Raw genomic sequence first — 15,034 nt, 5'->3', positions numbered from 1 at the left:
TAAGGACATCACACACATCCATGCCCGAGGCAGGATTCGAACCTGCGACCGTAGCGGTCGCGCGGTTCCAGACTGTAGTGCCTAGAACCGCTCGGCCACTTCGGCCGGCTAACTGAAGAGGGTTGAGACCAAATATTATATTACTGTACCATGTCTAAGTATAGCAGAACCGAGCTGAGAGAGAAATTGTGTTCTGATGATGTGACTGGTGGAAGTGGGGGGGAGTGGGGTTGATGTTAAAATGTTTGAGGGAAGGCAGGTCACCAGAGTGAAGTCACTCACTTCTGTCATTTGTGTCTGCAAATCGAAGAGCAAGCAAGTCAGTCCACACTCGTTGACCCTTCTGTAGAACACCTTGTAAATCAATGGTGACTTAGTGCGCAGACACACCTGGACACAATTTATCTTTCACGATGTGGGTTGTGCATGGCACGTCTGGGAAGTGTTTAATTTCCACAAAATTTGTCAACATTATAGTGTACAGGTATTAGTTACTAATGTAACTACAAATACAAAGAGAATCCACATAAATCTCCACACCACCTTGCACTGCTATTAGGGGGGGCACACACCCTGTTTTGTACTTTCGTAGTTTGGCTGAAAAAGTTCTGAATGATGCATGATATTTTTCAAAAGGTGGAGATGAACAAGCAGAATGGGGACGTGCACTATAATCTTAAAAGATACAGAGTCAACGACGTATGATAGTTCTGTTTTTCCTTCTTGCGACAAATTCTGTACCGGGACTCAGGGAATGGTACCTCGTACACTCCGTGTTTTCATGAACTGCGCTTCAGCAAAGAAAAGGAAAAAACTGAAAATTGGTGTGTGTATGTGTGTGTGTGTGTGTGTGTGTGTGTGTGGGGGGGGGGGGGGTGTATGCGCCAACACCTACATCCCAAGCCCTAACTGCTGCCATTATCCCTCAATCATTCGTATCACCCGTACTATATGTTGTTGCTCTCTTCATTAACAGGAAGTTTGGATCAAAACATTGATCAATCTGCTTGCTGGTTTGGAATTCAGTGGAACGTAACATGAAGCACAACAGCTGGAGCTATCAACTCCTACCACACTGAAGAACCTGTCTCAAGTGGAACATTTTATCAATATACATTCAGGAATACTGATTTCAACATCTGTACTATTGACGGCTGGTATACTTTTAATTTTTGTGTGTGTGTGTGTGTGTGTGTGTGTGTGTGTGTGTGTGTGTGTGTGTGTCACCTCAGCCTCCGCTCTCGCATCACCTGTAGAGATCCAGAAGCTTAAATCAGTTCCCTCTGCCACATAGGTAGACCGCCTGGGCTTTATGGAACTTCAGGTACACGTTTAAATATCAGACAAACAGTGCATTGCGGCAGACAACTGTCCTTGACTTTAACACGATTAGTCCGGTTCCATCTGACGTATTAACACCCACCATGCCAGATATGTTGTGGCTCTGTGGTAAGTGACTCCATCCTATACAGCTCACACTACGAGTACCAGCGTTCTTCCTGAATGGAAGGGATTTATGAAGACTACCAGTAAAACAATTAATGGTAAAACAAATACAGCAGGCTTTACAATATGCCACTAACAACAGCCAGCAGCAAGGTACCATAATTTATTTTGTTACTTTCGACCTATCGTCGTACGTAAGGAATCGAGAAATCTGGTCTGGGATTATTTCCGCGAGACTGGGATTTGATACACTCGTAGCCTACGTGGGGTGCACTGGTCACACGTTGGCAGGATCTGGGCTCAAAGAAGTATTAAGTTTAGTTTATACGCAAATTCAGTTGACAAAATGTTAACTGGGAACACAGTAAAGGTGTTCGGAGGACATTTCCATTATTTTACGGACTATAAAGTCACACCTTAATTTACCTTAATTTTTAAGGAATTGTTTAAAGAAATAACATTTTTACCATTTTTATTATTAGGGTGCAAAGCCAGACAACAACAAAAAAATTATAAAACTGAACTGACCTTTAAAATCCTGGAAAATCATTATCATCTAGTTTTCGCCATTTTGCATTCAGTCATTTATTTGCACATTTAGTTTTCTTCATTTTTTCACTCCTTCTTTACTAGCCCACCAATTGCAAATGGTTTTTTCTGATGGTGGAGGGCCAAAATGCCACTCAGCTGCTCTGTTTCCATGTCATTCTGCATATGAATTTTTTTCAATTTATAGTCTGCATCACACGAATACCTCGTACGGTTTTCCATTACAAAACTAGCTACTACCAAAAATATTGTACTGTTACCGATAACACAAATCGCATTCAATTCGAGTTCACTGGCACTGTAGACTGCAACGATGCATCACAGGATGGACAGTGTTCTGGGCTGCATCGGCACACTACTGCTGCCAGTCGAATCCGATGTTACCAGATAAGAGATAGGTTTCCTGCGGCATCAAAGATATGGCCATTTTTAAGACTGGCGGGAATTTTTTGTCGTAACACTGGACATTTTTGTATTAATTTAGAGTATAATTTTTTGAAGAGAAAAGTGTGTCTTTTAGCCTGTAAAGTACGGTACTTGTTAAAGCTGTTCTAGCTCGGATAATTCTGGAAGATGACAGTGCCTCAGAAGAAGAAAAGAAGGGCGTTATCAACATTTTGAGCAAAGTAGAAGATGTTATTGAACAAAACATTGAGGGACATGCTTATCTCTTACCAATTTTAAGTACATTCAAGAATGAACTGGCTCATTTCAAGGACAATGACGCTATTGCTGATTTGTGCATGCGGTATTTTAACATGGTTTTGTTAATGAAGTTCATAGATTTTGAGCATTTTGGAGATTGGTATGGCCATTTGGCCTGTGTTCAGGAAACGATACCATTCTTCCGTGAAGGTGTTCATTGTCAACAAGCAAAATGTGCATCTCTCTACGTGCAAGACATGGCAGCAATAAAAACCAAACACCCACGTGTGCTCTAGGATTCTGCAGATAAGGATTATTTCACCATAAATCGAACTGCTTCCCATTGGGCAAGAATTTTGTGAAGCAGTGGTTTAGTTACACACGACCACACAGCAGACTCTAATGCGCTCCTTTGAAAGTTCAGATAGTGTGACGCGATGGAGAGGCATAACCAATTTCATTCTAGTGAAGTGGGTTGGAGGATCCCCTGGTGCATTTGCCATCTTATCATCATCAGAGTAGTTTATTGCAGTAACTTTTTCAAATGGTGGGCAGCACGTTGATCTACAGGTATCATGACAAAATAGGGACGGACATGACTGGGCAAAGATTTACGAGAGATTCACTGGCCATCCTCCTTTTCCAAAAACGAATTCACGTATGTCTCTGTCGACAGCGATAGTCGGAAACTCAAAAATTGGTACCACAACCGTGCAAAGTTATACCGGTTATAATTTTAAAGGTGTAAAACAGTCTAAGAAGAATGTGATATTGCCGTGGGCTAATATGAACAATACCATAAACGTGCATGGTGAAGCAGTAACTGTAGACCCTGTGGCAATTTTCCAAAGCACAGCCATTGAAAAAAAAAAAAAAAGTAACGATGTTGTAAAGCTTATGGAATACGAATGCCTATTCCCATTGGCTCTTTTTAATTAAGGGTGAATGAGAAAGGGAAGAAATCTTCTATCTACAATGCTTTTCCAGAGGACAATTATGCAACTGATGACCTAAAAACGTAATAGATGGAGGCCTCCTCCTCCACTGCATGAAATGGAATGCAGGCACTAAGTCTCCCAATACTGTGGTTTTCGAAGGTTACAGTGATGTCAGCAGAACAAAACGAGCAGAGCAGAAGAGAAGGATGCTCACAAACACTTCAGTTGACATCAATTTTAATGAAAACATGACGGTCACTGTTCAACAGGAGCATTTTCTTGCAAACAAAAAGAACAGAGCCAGTCTTATAGGACTCCTCAGTGATAAAATGACAGTGAGGGTGATAGGAACTATTGTTACTACAGGTGATGCTGATGGTATTATATTGAATGTGCATTAGAGAAAACTGCCCTGCAGCCCACTGCCACGATAAAAGGGGAGGATGTCGAATTGATTGCTTTACTCGATCCTTTTTCGTAACCAGGCACTAGCATATACTAGACGAAGACGTGGGGGCAAGGTTGAATCCAAATTGGTTCCAACAGACAAACTCATATGACTTCCTTTTGCTAAAACTATCCTCCTCCTCCTAAATGTGTTTAGCACGTGTGACAAGACCTCTACCATTTACAACAAAAGCAAAGGAAGAATGGTTAAGCTGTTCAGTCAAATTCTTAGTCAAATGAAGACAATACCCAACATCTTCACTAGCCCCTCAACACAGACAGAAAACAGGCTGCAGAGAAAATGTTTCTGGAAAGTTACCAAGTGTCCGAATATCAGTAAGATCTGAATAAACTCCAGTACGCTGCATTCTCAAAAGCCTCAAGAAAGCCAAATCCAGACCTCGCCTCACTGCCGCCAACCACAGGAGCTGCACACCATTATTAGATTTATTGGCAGTATTTTATTATTTTTTGTTTTTACCTAATATTTTTTATGCCACCATTTCTTTTTACTTACAGGTGTTTGGTTACTTATTTACAGACACAACAGTGGTTCAATAACCCCCTACCTGAGTCCGTGCGGGGTTGGAACCAACAGGAGGATGGACTACTCTACCAGTGACAACCAGAGACCCAGTAGCACCTGAAGCCATACTGAACATCTTTTGCCGATGTTCTACTGGGTGTGGGGGACGATGTAGATGACAAAAAGCCAGCATTACACGTTCCGTGGTTTGCAGCACGTGCCACAGCACGTGTATATATGGTTCACTGTTACTCTATCTGCAATATGACGACGTTGATACAGCTGCTGATTTTTGAAATGTACCCTACAAGGTAAGATGTTATTTTATAATAAATGATGTAAATTTTATGTTATTTCTGAGTTCAATGGGCATTAAAACATTACGAGAGCTGTTCAATAAAGAATGATCACAATTTTTTTATGGTCATAATTTCTCGTACTAAAATGTAATCTTATAATATTCTCTTAGTTTAATGTGCAACAAACACGCCATAGTAGTTTCACTGTTGGGACTCCTGGTTCCCGCCTGTGAGAGGCAGGCGCGGTCAGACACGTTCAGTATCGCCTACCGTTGCAGTGGAGGTAACACGAGAGGAACGACATGCGGCTTTGAAATTCTGCTTTCATCTCAACAAATCTTCAGCTGAGGCCTATACAGTGTTATGGGAGGCCTATGGAGAGTCTGTTCTTCTCTACAACACAGCTCGAAGGTGGTTTAAAATGTTTAAGGAGAGGAGACCATCAATTCCGAAGGAAGATGGACCCGATGCTCCAGTTACTGCTCTGATAGAAGAAAACATCAACACTGCTGTTGTAATTGTGAGAGAGGATTGATGAATTACCTTAAGATCACTTTCTGAAATACTGAACATTTCATTGGGTGCCACCCACACGTTGGTGACAGAAAAATTACACACGACACACGTTTGTGCGCAATGGGTTCCGAGACTGTTGATTCCTGAACGAAAGGTCACTCTTGTGCAGGTCTGCGTGCAGTTAAAAGTTGATGTTAGAGGAAGACCCGGAGTTTCTTTCAAATGTAATCACTGCTGATGACACCTGACTACATTATTTTGATCCTGAGAGCAAACAGCAAAGCTCAGTGTGGAAATCTCCTTCACCACCAACCCCCAAAAAAGCATAAGTGGTTGCTTCTGCTGGGAAAGTTATGGTCACCTCATTCTTTGATATTCATCGAATGGTTTATCAGCATGTTGTACCTATACACACGTCAGTAACTGGACAATACTACAGGGATGTCCTGCAAACATTGCAAGTTCATATCGGGTGCAAAAGAGCACATTTCTGTGAGGCAGGCTGGATGCTGCACCACGATGAGGCGCAGCAGCATATTGCAATGTTGTTGCTGAATCTCTTGCAAAAATCAACACGAAGTGGATCCCTCACCCTTCCTATAGGCCAGATTTAGCCCCCTTGTGACTCTTTTCTATTCCCTAAGACAAAGAAACGCCTTCATGGGAGGCATTATCAATCATCAGAAGCAGTGGTGAAGGCGATTTTGAAAGATCTCTCAAAAAATGAAAAAGATCATCAAAATTATGAGGATGAGTAAAGGTCTGTTGTAAAAAAAAAAAATTATTATGGTCATTCTTTATTGAACGGCCCTCGTATTTTTAATAATTTGACATTTTTCCATCTCCCGCAATGTGGAAAATATTAGTTCTAGAGCAAGAACGGAATATCACCTTTTTTGAAGGAAATTTAGTGTAGTTTAATTTTTTCATCAGTAACTGTGATCTTCAAATTATTTAAGAAAAACATAGAAAAGTGACCTTTAAATGCTTTCCCACCTCAACAGTCACAACCCATACGTGGGGGATTTTCAGTATGTTCTTCATAACACTTTCCCCCATCACTATACAAAAATTTCCAACTACACAAATGTTTTCTCCTAATTTTTGTTTGTTGAGTGGACTAACAGCCTTGGAACATAGCATGACTTCTTGCAGAACCTATGCGACCAACTGGCCTGTCCCTTCAGGACAGCAGCACTTCTTTCTGGTGAAAGGTGCAGACAGGGTACACTTTCAGCACTAAAGGCACCCATGCCAATGATCAGCCAGTGGGAGACCTGAGAAAGGCGTCTCATGGGCGCGATTGCTACTGGCCCCATCCTGGGGAGCAGAATACAGTCACTTCGCTCTCTTGTGGTCCAGCTTCCAGACAGAGCAGATGCTCTCAGTTTCTTTCCAATTTTCTGACGGAGCAGACTGACTGACTGACGTCCGTCAGTCAGTCAGTCTGTCCGTCCGTCTGTGCTCTCTCCGATCAGATACCAGTTAGCTCAAACACGAGCCAACTTTCTCTCTGCTTCCTATTTCCTTACTTTGTGAACACCTAGACTAGCAGACGCCTCAACAGTTCGGCCCGGGTGAGCCCTCATGTACTCCTTGACGGTACCACGAGATTCTGATAATCCCCTGTTTTCATTACAGACATCTCTTCAGTTACTCACAACCCATCCCTCTCCCATCCTTGGCACATTATATACATAGTTTACAGCATTTACTTCAGAAGTATTATCCTGGAGGGATATGACATTTAGTAGTTTTCACAAGGGCGTGCCCTCTCTTTTCCAGCAACAACAAAGAGGGGTTGACTGCCATCAGATCAAGGGCAGGTTGCTTACAGCCCACAGTCTGTTCATCTCTGGTGTAAAGTGTTTACAAACAATAAATACGAAAGAAGTGAAAGTTTATATGAACTGTGTTGTGTAAAATCATTTTGCAGTTGTTTAAATTTCCTAATAATCATCAAGGAGAAGTACAGCCCATAAGAAATTCTTCAAGACTTTAGAGTGTGCTGTCTATTCATCGTGTTTTTCCTGGGACAGTCCTTTTTTTCCAAAATGTCCTGCCGTTCTGACAGTTTTTTCGGGAACACTGAAATGTCCCACTTTCTTGTGATTCCCCTTGGCTGAAGCATTTTGTGATACCTAACGTTTGATTTTAAATTTACTGTGCAAATATATAAGCTACAAAGTGCCACTTGTACAACTTGCACTTCGTTTATTTACAGTTAAATTTTTGCACTGTTGGTAGTGCTACCAATTCGTAATAAGTTTTTTGATTGGTTCAGATAGCGAAAATTTTTCTTTGCACTGTGGTAAGCAGTCTGAAGACAGAGTGGATACACGACAATTCTAAATTTATGCAATCACGTGAAAAACACCATTCGTTTGGTGATTTGTCTTGCAATTCCTGGATCAAATGCTACTGTGGAATACGGGTTTCTCTTATTGAACCCTTTGTTGTCAGATAAAAAAATACAGAATGAATGCTGAAACACACAAGGGTACAATGTGCTGACTTTTATAACAACGCGTCAAAAGAAAATGCACTTCTTGATAAACACACAAAACTGAAAATTACAGTGACAGGGCGGCAGAATAACTGAAAAAAAGTCATTGCAGATCACCTGAGTGTACAATGCCAAGGTAAACTACGTTCATTAAATCTTGCCAATACAATTTGTGTTCCTATTTTGCTTATTCTAGGTCTTTTTCTATATTTTTTTAAAATGCCCCCTTTACTAATAAAAATGAAATACACTCCCTACTTCGGACACACAAAAACCGGGTTGGTAGGTTACAAACTCTGGAGAAGGGCACGGCTGCGGCTGCAACAGGGGCTCTCACTCACCATCTGGTCGGTGCACGGGAACTGCTGGCGGCCCTCCACGGACGCCTGGCAGTTCAACAGGTTCACACTCAGCTTCGCCAGGTCCTCCTCAGACAGGTTCGAACAGGACTTCTGAATCTTGAGCACCACCTGAAACACCAGGAAACACTGTGCACTGCTCTCACACTTCACAAGGAGCTCTCGCTTCCCGTGTCCTGACGTGGTTAAATCCCAGACAAAAAATTAGTCACCCACAGGAGCCGACACACTAATATCACGTAACACTGCCCCGAGCCTCGATAACTGCCCGACTGTGGCAAGTAACAGAGTCCACAAGTTTCTTCTGGTACGCCGTATCCAGTCGAAGCCACTCACTGGCGATTACACCCTACAGACTTGCCAAACTCTGACCACGTCGACTGTTACGTTTCCCCTGTTGTTCCGGGTAGTTGCAGGCATTTCTACATAACTAAGATCGGGTGATTTAGAGGGCCTCCGAAGTGCGATCGAATGGCCGAGTGTTTGCCAATCCTCAAATGCACACAGACACTGCTGTCATCGTCCCGGAAGACGGGAGTGTCTGCAGCAAACTTGTCACAAAGATGTAGAAGAAAGGGTAACGTGTGGTCATCCTCTGTCATTTTCATAGCAACGCAAATCAGCAGGCACAAGTCACAACATGAAAAACATTCACAAAACAACACGGAACTACCTCCAGCCCGAGATACAGATTTCACACACTGCCAGTTTAACACCACGTCAGACTTTCAGTGCACTCAGTACCTCACGCTGTTCGTATAGAGGAAAAATGGAGACTTGCCGGACCACATGTAACGGTACTTTGACTACCGTGCCTCCGCCAATATAAAGATATAATTTACGATCGCGCATGCAGAAGAGCACTGCGCCAGCGACTGATATTTATAAATATTTTTTTTTCATAGGTGTTTGTTTTTAACAACTAATTGATTACTCTCTCTCTCGCCTTCATACGAAAAATGTGTATTTTTCAGCACTGTGTTGAATGTGCTTTTGGGTGGAAATTAAAATTATATTACAAAGCGAGGTTGTTTCAATAGTGATTCGAGGTGGTTATCGCCAAATTTGTAAATTGATCATGACAGTGACAACTTGAAGAAGTTTTCAACAGACGGAGAAAAGTGGAAGACGGGTCGTCCTACAAGAGAAATTAGGACAGCCATGAAGACTATATTGTAATTAGTACTGCGTTTCTAAGATTATAAGGTAAATCTCAATTAGTTTCTGATGCTATTTCCGTACATTCGCTTTTTTTAGTGTTGCCGACCCTGTCTGCCATGCACGGTCAAATTACAGCACGATCTCAATCAGTAATACGAAGTCCGCCTTATCCGTAACTTATTCCATCAAAATTCAAAACCCAATCGGTTTTTTATTTTACATTTTCACGGCAGAACCCCGAGGAAAGGAAACACTACACACACTAAACACCTCCACTCAGCTACCGTGCAGTTTCTGCATCGTCTGGCCCACTGGAGATGTGCACCTTCGTGTGCAACTGTGAGGAGAGGTCTTTTGCGAGATACCCGACGTCCGAGTGTCCACTGCGTGCAGTTCCCTTCTCGACGTTCACTCGGAAACTGGTCGAAATGGACCCGGATTCACAGGCAGCAGCAATTCGTGTCCCGTTCGGAACCAGTCATCGCCGAGAAAGCGGTTCTCGACAGTCGAGGTCCGTTTAGAACCACTACTCTTTGCCGTGTTACGTGGCTGCAAGTTGTGGACCATTCCCTGTAGAAATGTCAGACAGTCCACATTAACGCTTTAACAAATCAGGCAACTTCACACACAGGATGGTCTCAGGAATGTCCAAACACAGTAATAGTTCCTTTGACGTTCTACGAGGCCTCTACATCGGCCCACCTTATTGTGCCGACTGGCACGTACCGAACACCTGAACACTTCTCTGCCACAAATTATGTCAGCGGTGGAGGATCACACGACCACCCGGTACTAGTTCTCCACTGTGTACAGCGCTCCAAAGCCACTGGAACACTTTTCTAATCGTGTGACTAATATTTTGTGTGGTCACTTCATCTGAAGTCAAACACACAACTCGCCTCGTATACTGGACTCGAGACGGTGACCCAGTCCCGAAACCGCGTAGGCTCGTCGATTGAAATTATCTCTGTCTCCCTCGACCAGAGAAACACTGTAGCGTCAAACGGGTTGTGCGTGGGAAAGCATTGTTTCTGGAATGTTCCACTCCCGTATAACACCCACAATTGATAGCTGTTGGGGAAGTTCCCTAGATGTTTGCAACGAATGTTTAATTCCTCGTAAACTACTGACCCTTTCACTGCCGACTGTGCTGTAACAGTGCACACGTTAGTGGGCGGTCGGGATGCGCCGCACGGCTGTATTCACCGTGCTGGGCACAGCACGGCACCGAGCACTGCAGCGCCGGCTGTGTGGAGTCACTGTTGTTGCAGGCTCTTCTGTATTCATTCTCACCAATAAAATATTAAAATAAACTGTATTCTGAATACTGTTTATTGCTGAAGTTTCTAAAGCTAGATACCGTCACAAGGAAGCACATTTCAGAAAGTTTTTTACGTGATACATCTCAAAACAAGACACAGAGCACAGTTTACAGCAGTAATGCGATACCTACCGTTTTTGTTCTTGTCACATATGATGCATTTCGTTACGGGTCCGTGTTGTTTTACTGGCGTTTCGACGGTGCCTCGAAAGTGCCTTTCTTGAAGGCACAATAGATTTTCCTCGTCCGATCGACGACCTCCCTATACTTTCCTTTCTTGATGGTACGTCTCTAAAATCTCTCAAGTAAGGCCGAGATGAAATTTTGTGTCTGAATTATTCTTTCCGGTAGTAATCTTGCGAATAATGTGGTAATTTAGCACACACATGTCTACGGGGTGTACCATTTCAGTTTTTGTGTACACATCCCATTGAGCTAAGTATCTATTTGTCCATTGCACCCACACACTGAGAAACAAGCAATGACCTTTGTTTAAACTGTTCAGTTTTTGTTTGCCCATCCAGTTTCATAGCTGATGTCATTGCAGCTGTATTGGCATGTCATCAATACACATACCTCTCTTTTGATATGCCACTTCAAAGCCATCATAATGTCTGTTGACCTAAATTATGTCTCATCTCTTTGCAGTTTGGTTTCAGGTCTTGGCGTACCTTTCCTATTCGTGAGAACAGAATATACCCCATTTTTTGTTTTTTCATGCAAATAGTGGAAAAGAAAAAAACTTGTGCACCAGTTGTACACATAGTATGTACTTATAACGGAAACCTCAAAATGTATATGCGCCACGTTAACACACTAGGCACGCTCAGCTCTTGTCACATATATACATCATTATCAAGTGAGGCACAATGACTGTGCACGAATATATACATCACTAGCAGTGAAATGAGTTACTGATACTTTTGATAGAGAGGAGGCCAGTGCAAAATGTTATTTTAAAAAGTATTTAAAAACTCTCAAATGCCTGCAACTGTTATATTTAATAATTAAATCCTTTAATCATCATTTTCCTGTTTTATTGGACTTCAGTTCCAAGCAGCACATTACTTAAGACTGAAATTAACACAATGAAATAAATATGCTTTCAACCACAATACATCCAATAATTCTCATCCATGAGAAGGACATGTCTTACACTAACAAGACACACACACACACACACACACACACACACACACACACACACACACACACACACACAGACAGAGAGAGAGAGAGAGAGAGAGAGAGAGAGAGAGAGAGAGAGAGAGAGCACTCATGTTATGGAAAAAAATTAGAACTATCAACTTCACTTATTTTCACAGATAGAGCCCTGTTTCATTCAGAGGTATTACTTGGCCACAAGAACAAACTCGTTTCTCGACATACATCCTAAAAGGAAAATAATTGTGAACATGTAAGATATAGCACAACACATACTCTAATTGAAATGACACAAGAGCTACAGCCCTGACAAAATCCTTCATTTTCAGCACTAGTCAGAATTACATAAAGTGAAGACCGGCAAAGAAATGGGTTACTTAGCCCAATCCTTTAATTAACACACCACACCGACTGAAAGCTCTCAGTTCTCTCCTTCACCTTCCTGTTACACATGTGGTAACCACGGTGTTACTTCTCGGAATCCACTGCAGCACGTAAAAGTCCAACACGTCAAATGACTTTTTGATGGAAGAATAATGCTCGTGCAGAATGGAAAAATCTGGCAGAAGGCAACCTTGGGGAAGATCAGTGTGGGTTCTGTAGAAATGCCTGAGGCAATACGGACACTATGACTTGCCACACAAAATGCTCTAAAATATTCAGTGGAATATACTCTTTGGAATTCTGAGGGCAGGAGGGCTAAAATACAGGGATCAAAGGCTCATTTGCAACTTGTACAGAAACCACAGTGCAGTTGCAAACACTGAAGGATATGGAAGGGAAGCAGTAGTTGAGAAGTGAATATGACAGGTCGTAGTGTGTCCTCGAGGTTATTCAATCTGTACATTAAACAAGCCGTTAGGGGAAACCAAGGAGACCCCTGGAATGGGATTGAAAGTTCAAGCTGAGGCAACAAAATCATTGAGGTTTGCTGGTCATGATGATGACATTCTGTCAGAGACAGCAAAGGACCTAGAACTGCAGTTGAATGATATTGTCAGGGTCTTGAAAGAAGGATACAAGATGAACATCAACAAAAGCAAAATGAGGATAATTTAATACAGTCGAATTAAATCAGGTGATGCTAAACGAATTAGATTAGGAAATGAGGCACTAAAAGTAGTAGTAAGTTTTGCTATTTGGGCAGTAAAATAACTGACAATGGCTGAAGTCCATAGAATACAAAATGCAGACTGGCAATGGCAAGAAACGAAATTCCGAAAAAGAGAAATTTGTTAACATCTAATATAAATTTAAGTGCTAGGAAGGTATCTGTGTGGATAGTAGCCATGTACAGAATTGAGATGTGGATGATAAACTGTTCGGACAAGAATAGAACAGAAACTTTTGGAAAGGGGTGCTACAAAAGAAAGCTGAGGATTAGATGGGTAGATCACATTACTAATGAGGTGGTACCTGAACCGAATTGGGGGAAAAGGAAATTAATGGCACATCTTGGCTAAAGGACGGGATCAGTTGACAGGGCACAATCTGAGGCAGGAAGAAACTGTGACTTTGGTAATGGAGAGGAGAAGGTGGTTAGGTGTGTGTGTGTGTGTGTGTGTGTGTGTGTGTGTGTGTGTGTGTGTGTGTGTGTGTTGGGAGGTTAAAAATTGAAGGAGGAGACCCACGGATCAATACATCAACAGACTCAAACGGATGTAGGTTGCAGTGTCTAGGAAGAGATGATGAGACTCGCGTAAGACAAGACTAGCATGAAGAGCTGCATCAAACCAGTGTTCTGACTGAAGACCACAACAGCAACAACTGCTCAACCAAAATAACTTGCATTCTGTTCACCAACTGACCACTCCAAACCCAACGTGTTACAACTGTGCACACGTACAAACCCACAAGCACCTTGTAGTGCTTGCATTACCCTCAAGGTCTAATTCACAAGAGCAACTTTCTTGTCTCAACTGACTATTGGTGGCAAGTGAATCCTCAGCAGCATCCCTGGTGTATTATTCCCGTACTGAGACTCGTCAGTCAAAATGGTTTTTGTGTACATGTCGGTGAAAAAACTGCATGTATCGTGGAGGCTGTGTGCTGTGCAGTTTGGCAATCAAACAATGAAAGTGAGGTTGTGTGGGGCTACTGTTCCTACAAATAGTCCAAATGTGGTACAAGAATTAAGGAACCAGGAATGACATTAGAGTTTATTAATGACCAAATCAAAATTCATAAGGATATTCTTGACATAGGTCATATGGTAAATTCTCCAAACTGCAAAGAACTGAAAGAATGTGAAACATGTCACCTGAAAACTTCCAAACATCTACATCTTCTGCGAGAGAAAATACAAACACATCGAACAATACTTAGATGGCAGTAAACAGTCCCTTTTTACTTTATCCTATGCATTTTTTTAAAAATAAATACCACATAATACTGACAATTACTTTAGCCCTGTTTTCACTGTTTGAATAATTTTAACTAAAAACATTTATCTATTTACATTCTTATTTATTCATAGTGTCACATTTTCATTTGACCAGTTATTGTAAAACCTAGATACCTTTATGATTTCTGATATTTAATCTCTCTTGTTGAAGAACACTGGTAGGAAAAATATCAGGCCATCATGCAACCTCTGCAATATGTCATAAAACAAGGGAATCAATGGAATTAAGATTAACAAGGCATAGAAGTACAAAACCCACTACTATGATACGAATCAGTGCTGCCAGAATTGATTATAACATTCTCACACTAGTGTACGATGCCACAGTCTTCTGCTTATTCCATGCACTGTCTGCAGCATACTCAAGATTATAAAACACAACACTCTGAACAATCACCTGGTCAACTAAATTGTGGAACCACTCACGACACGGTTGGTAGCTGATTTATACACAAACACACGGGACAAATCCACGACCAGTAGCCAATGCGGGTGGCAGAAGGTGCTCGTGTAAAACAGGCTTCGGCGAACGCGAGTTGTGGCCGCACTGTGTTTGACAAACACTTTACTCGGCTGCCACAGTTTCGAACGACTTCCACTGAGAAACCTTATTTCCCTCAACAGTAAGCTTACCTGACAAAACCTGGGGCTCACACTGATACTGCTCTCAGATGAGGTTTATATGCGTCACACTGCGAGCTCAACACGCGTCTGAGACTGCGGGAGCTTCAGCACTCATCTTTTCTTTTGTCT

The 15,034-nt window shown here is 42.0% G+C and overlaps 1 protein-coding gene across 6 annotated transcripts in view; it reads right to left on the bottom strand.

Moving 5' to 3' along the window:
- The window catches only part of LOC126426814 (protein brambleberry-like), a 207,469-nt gene that overhangs the window by 149,820 nt on the left and 42,615 nt on the right, over window positions 1-15,034 (bottom strand). For all 6 annotated transcript variants that reach the window (XM_050088818.1, XM_050088822.1, XM_050088819.1 and 3 more), the window contains exon 3: window positions 8,214-8,342. In XM_050088818.1, coding sequence (XP_049944775.1) covers window positions 8,214-8,342 — 129 coding nt within the window. The remainder of the gene's footprint in view (window positions 1-8,213; window positions 8,343-15,034) is intronic.

The sequence above is a fragment of the Schistocerca serialis genome, chromosome 11 (assembly GCF_023864345.2).
Source record: "Schistocerca serialis cubense isolate TAMUIC-IGC-003099 chromosome 11, iqSchSeri2.2, whole genome shotgun sequence".
Lineage (NCBI taxonomy): Eukaryota > Metazoa > Arthropoda > Insecta > Orthoptera > Acrididae > Schistocerca > Schistocerca serialis.
The sequence above is the reverse complement of the archived record's forward strand: the minus strand, read 5'-3'. Positions and strand labels throughout refer to the sequence as shown.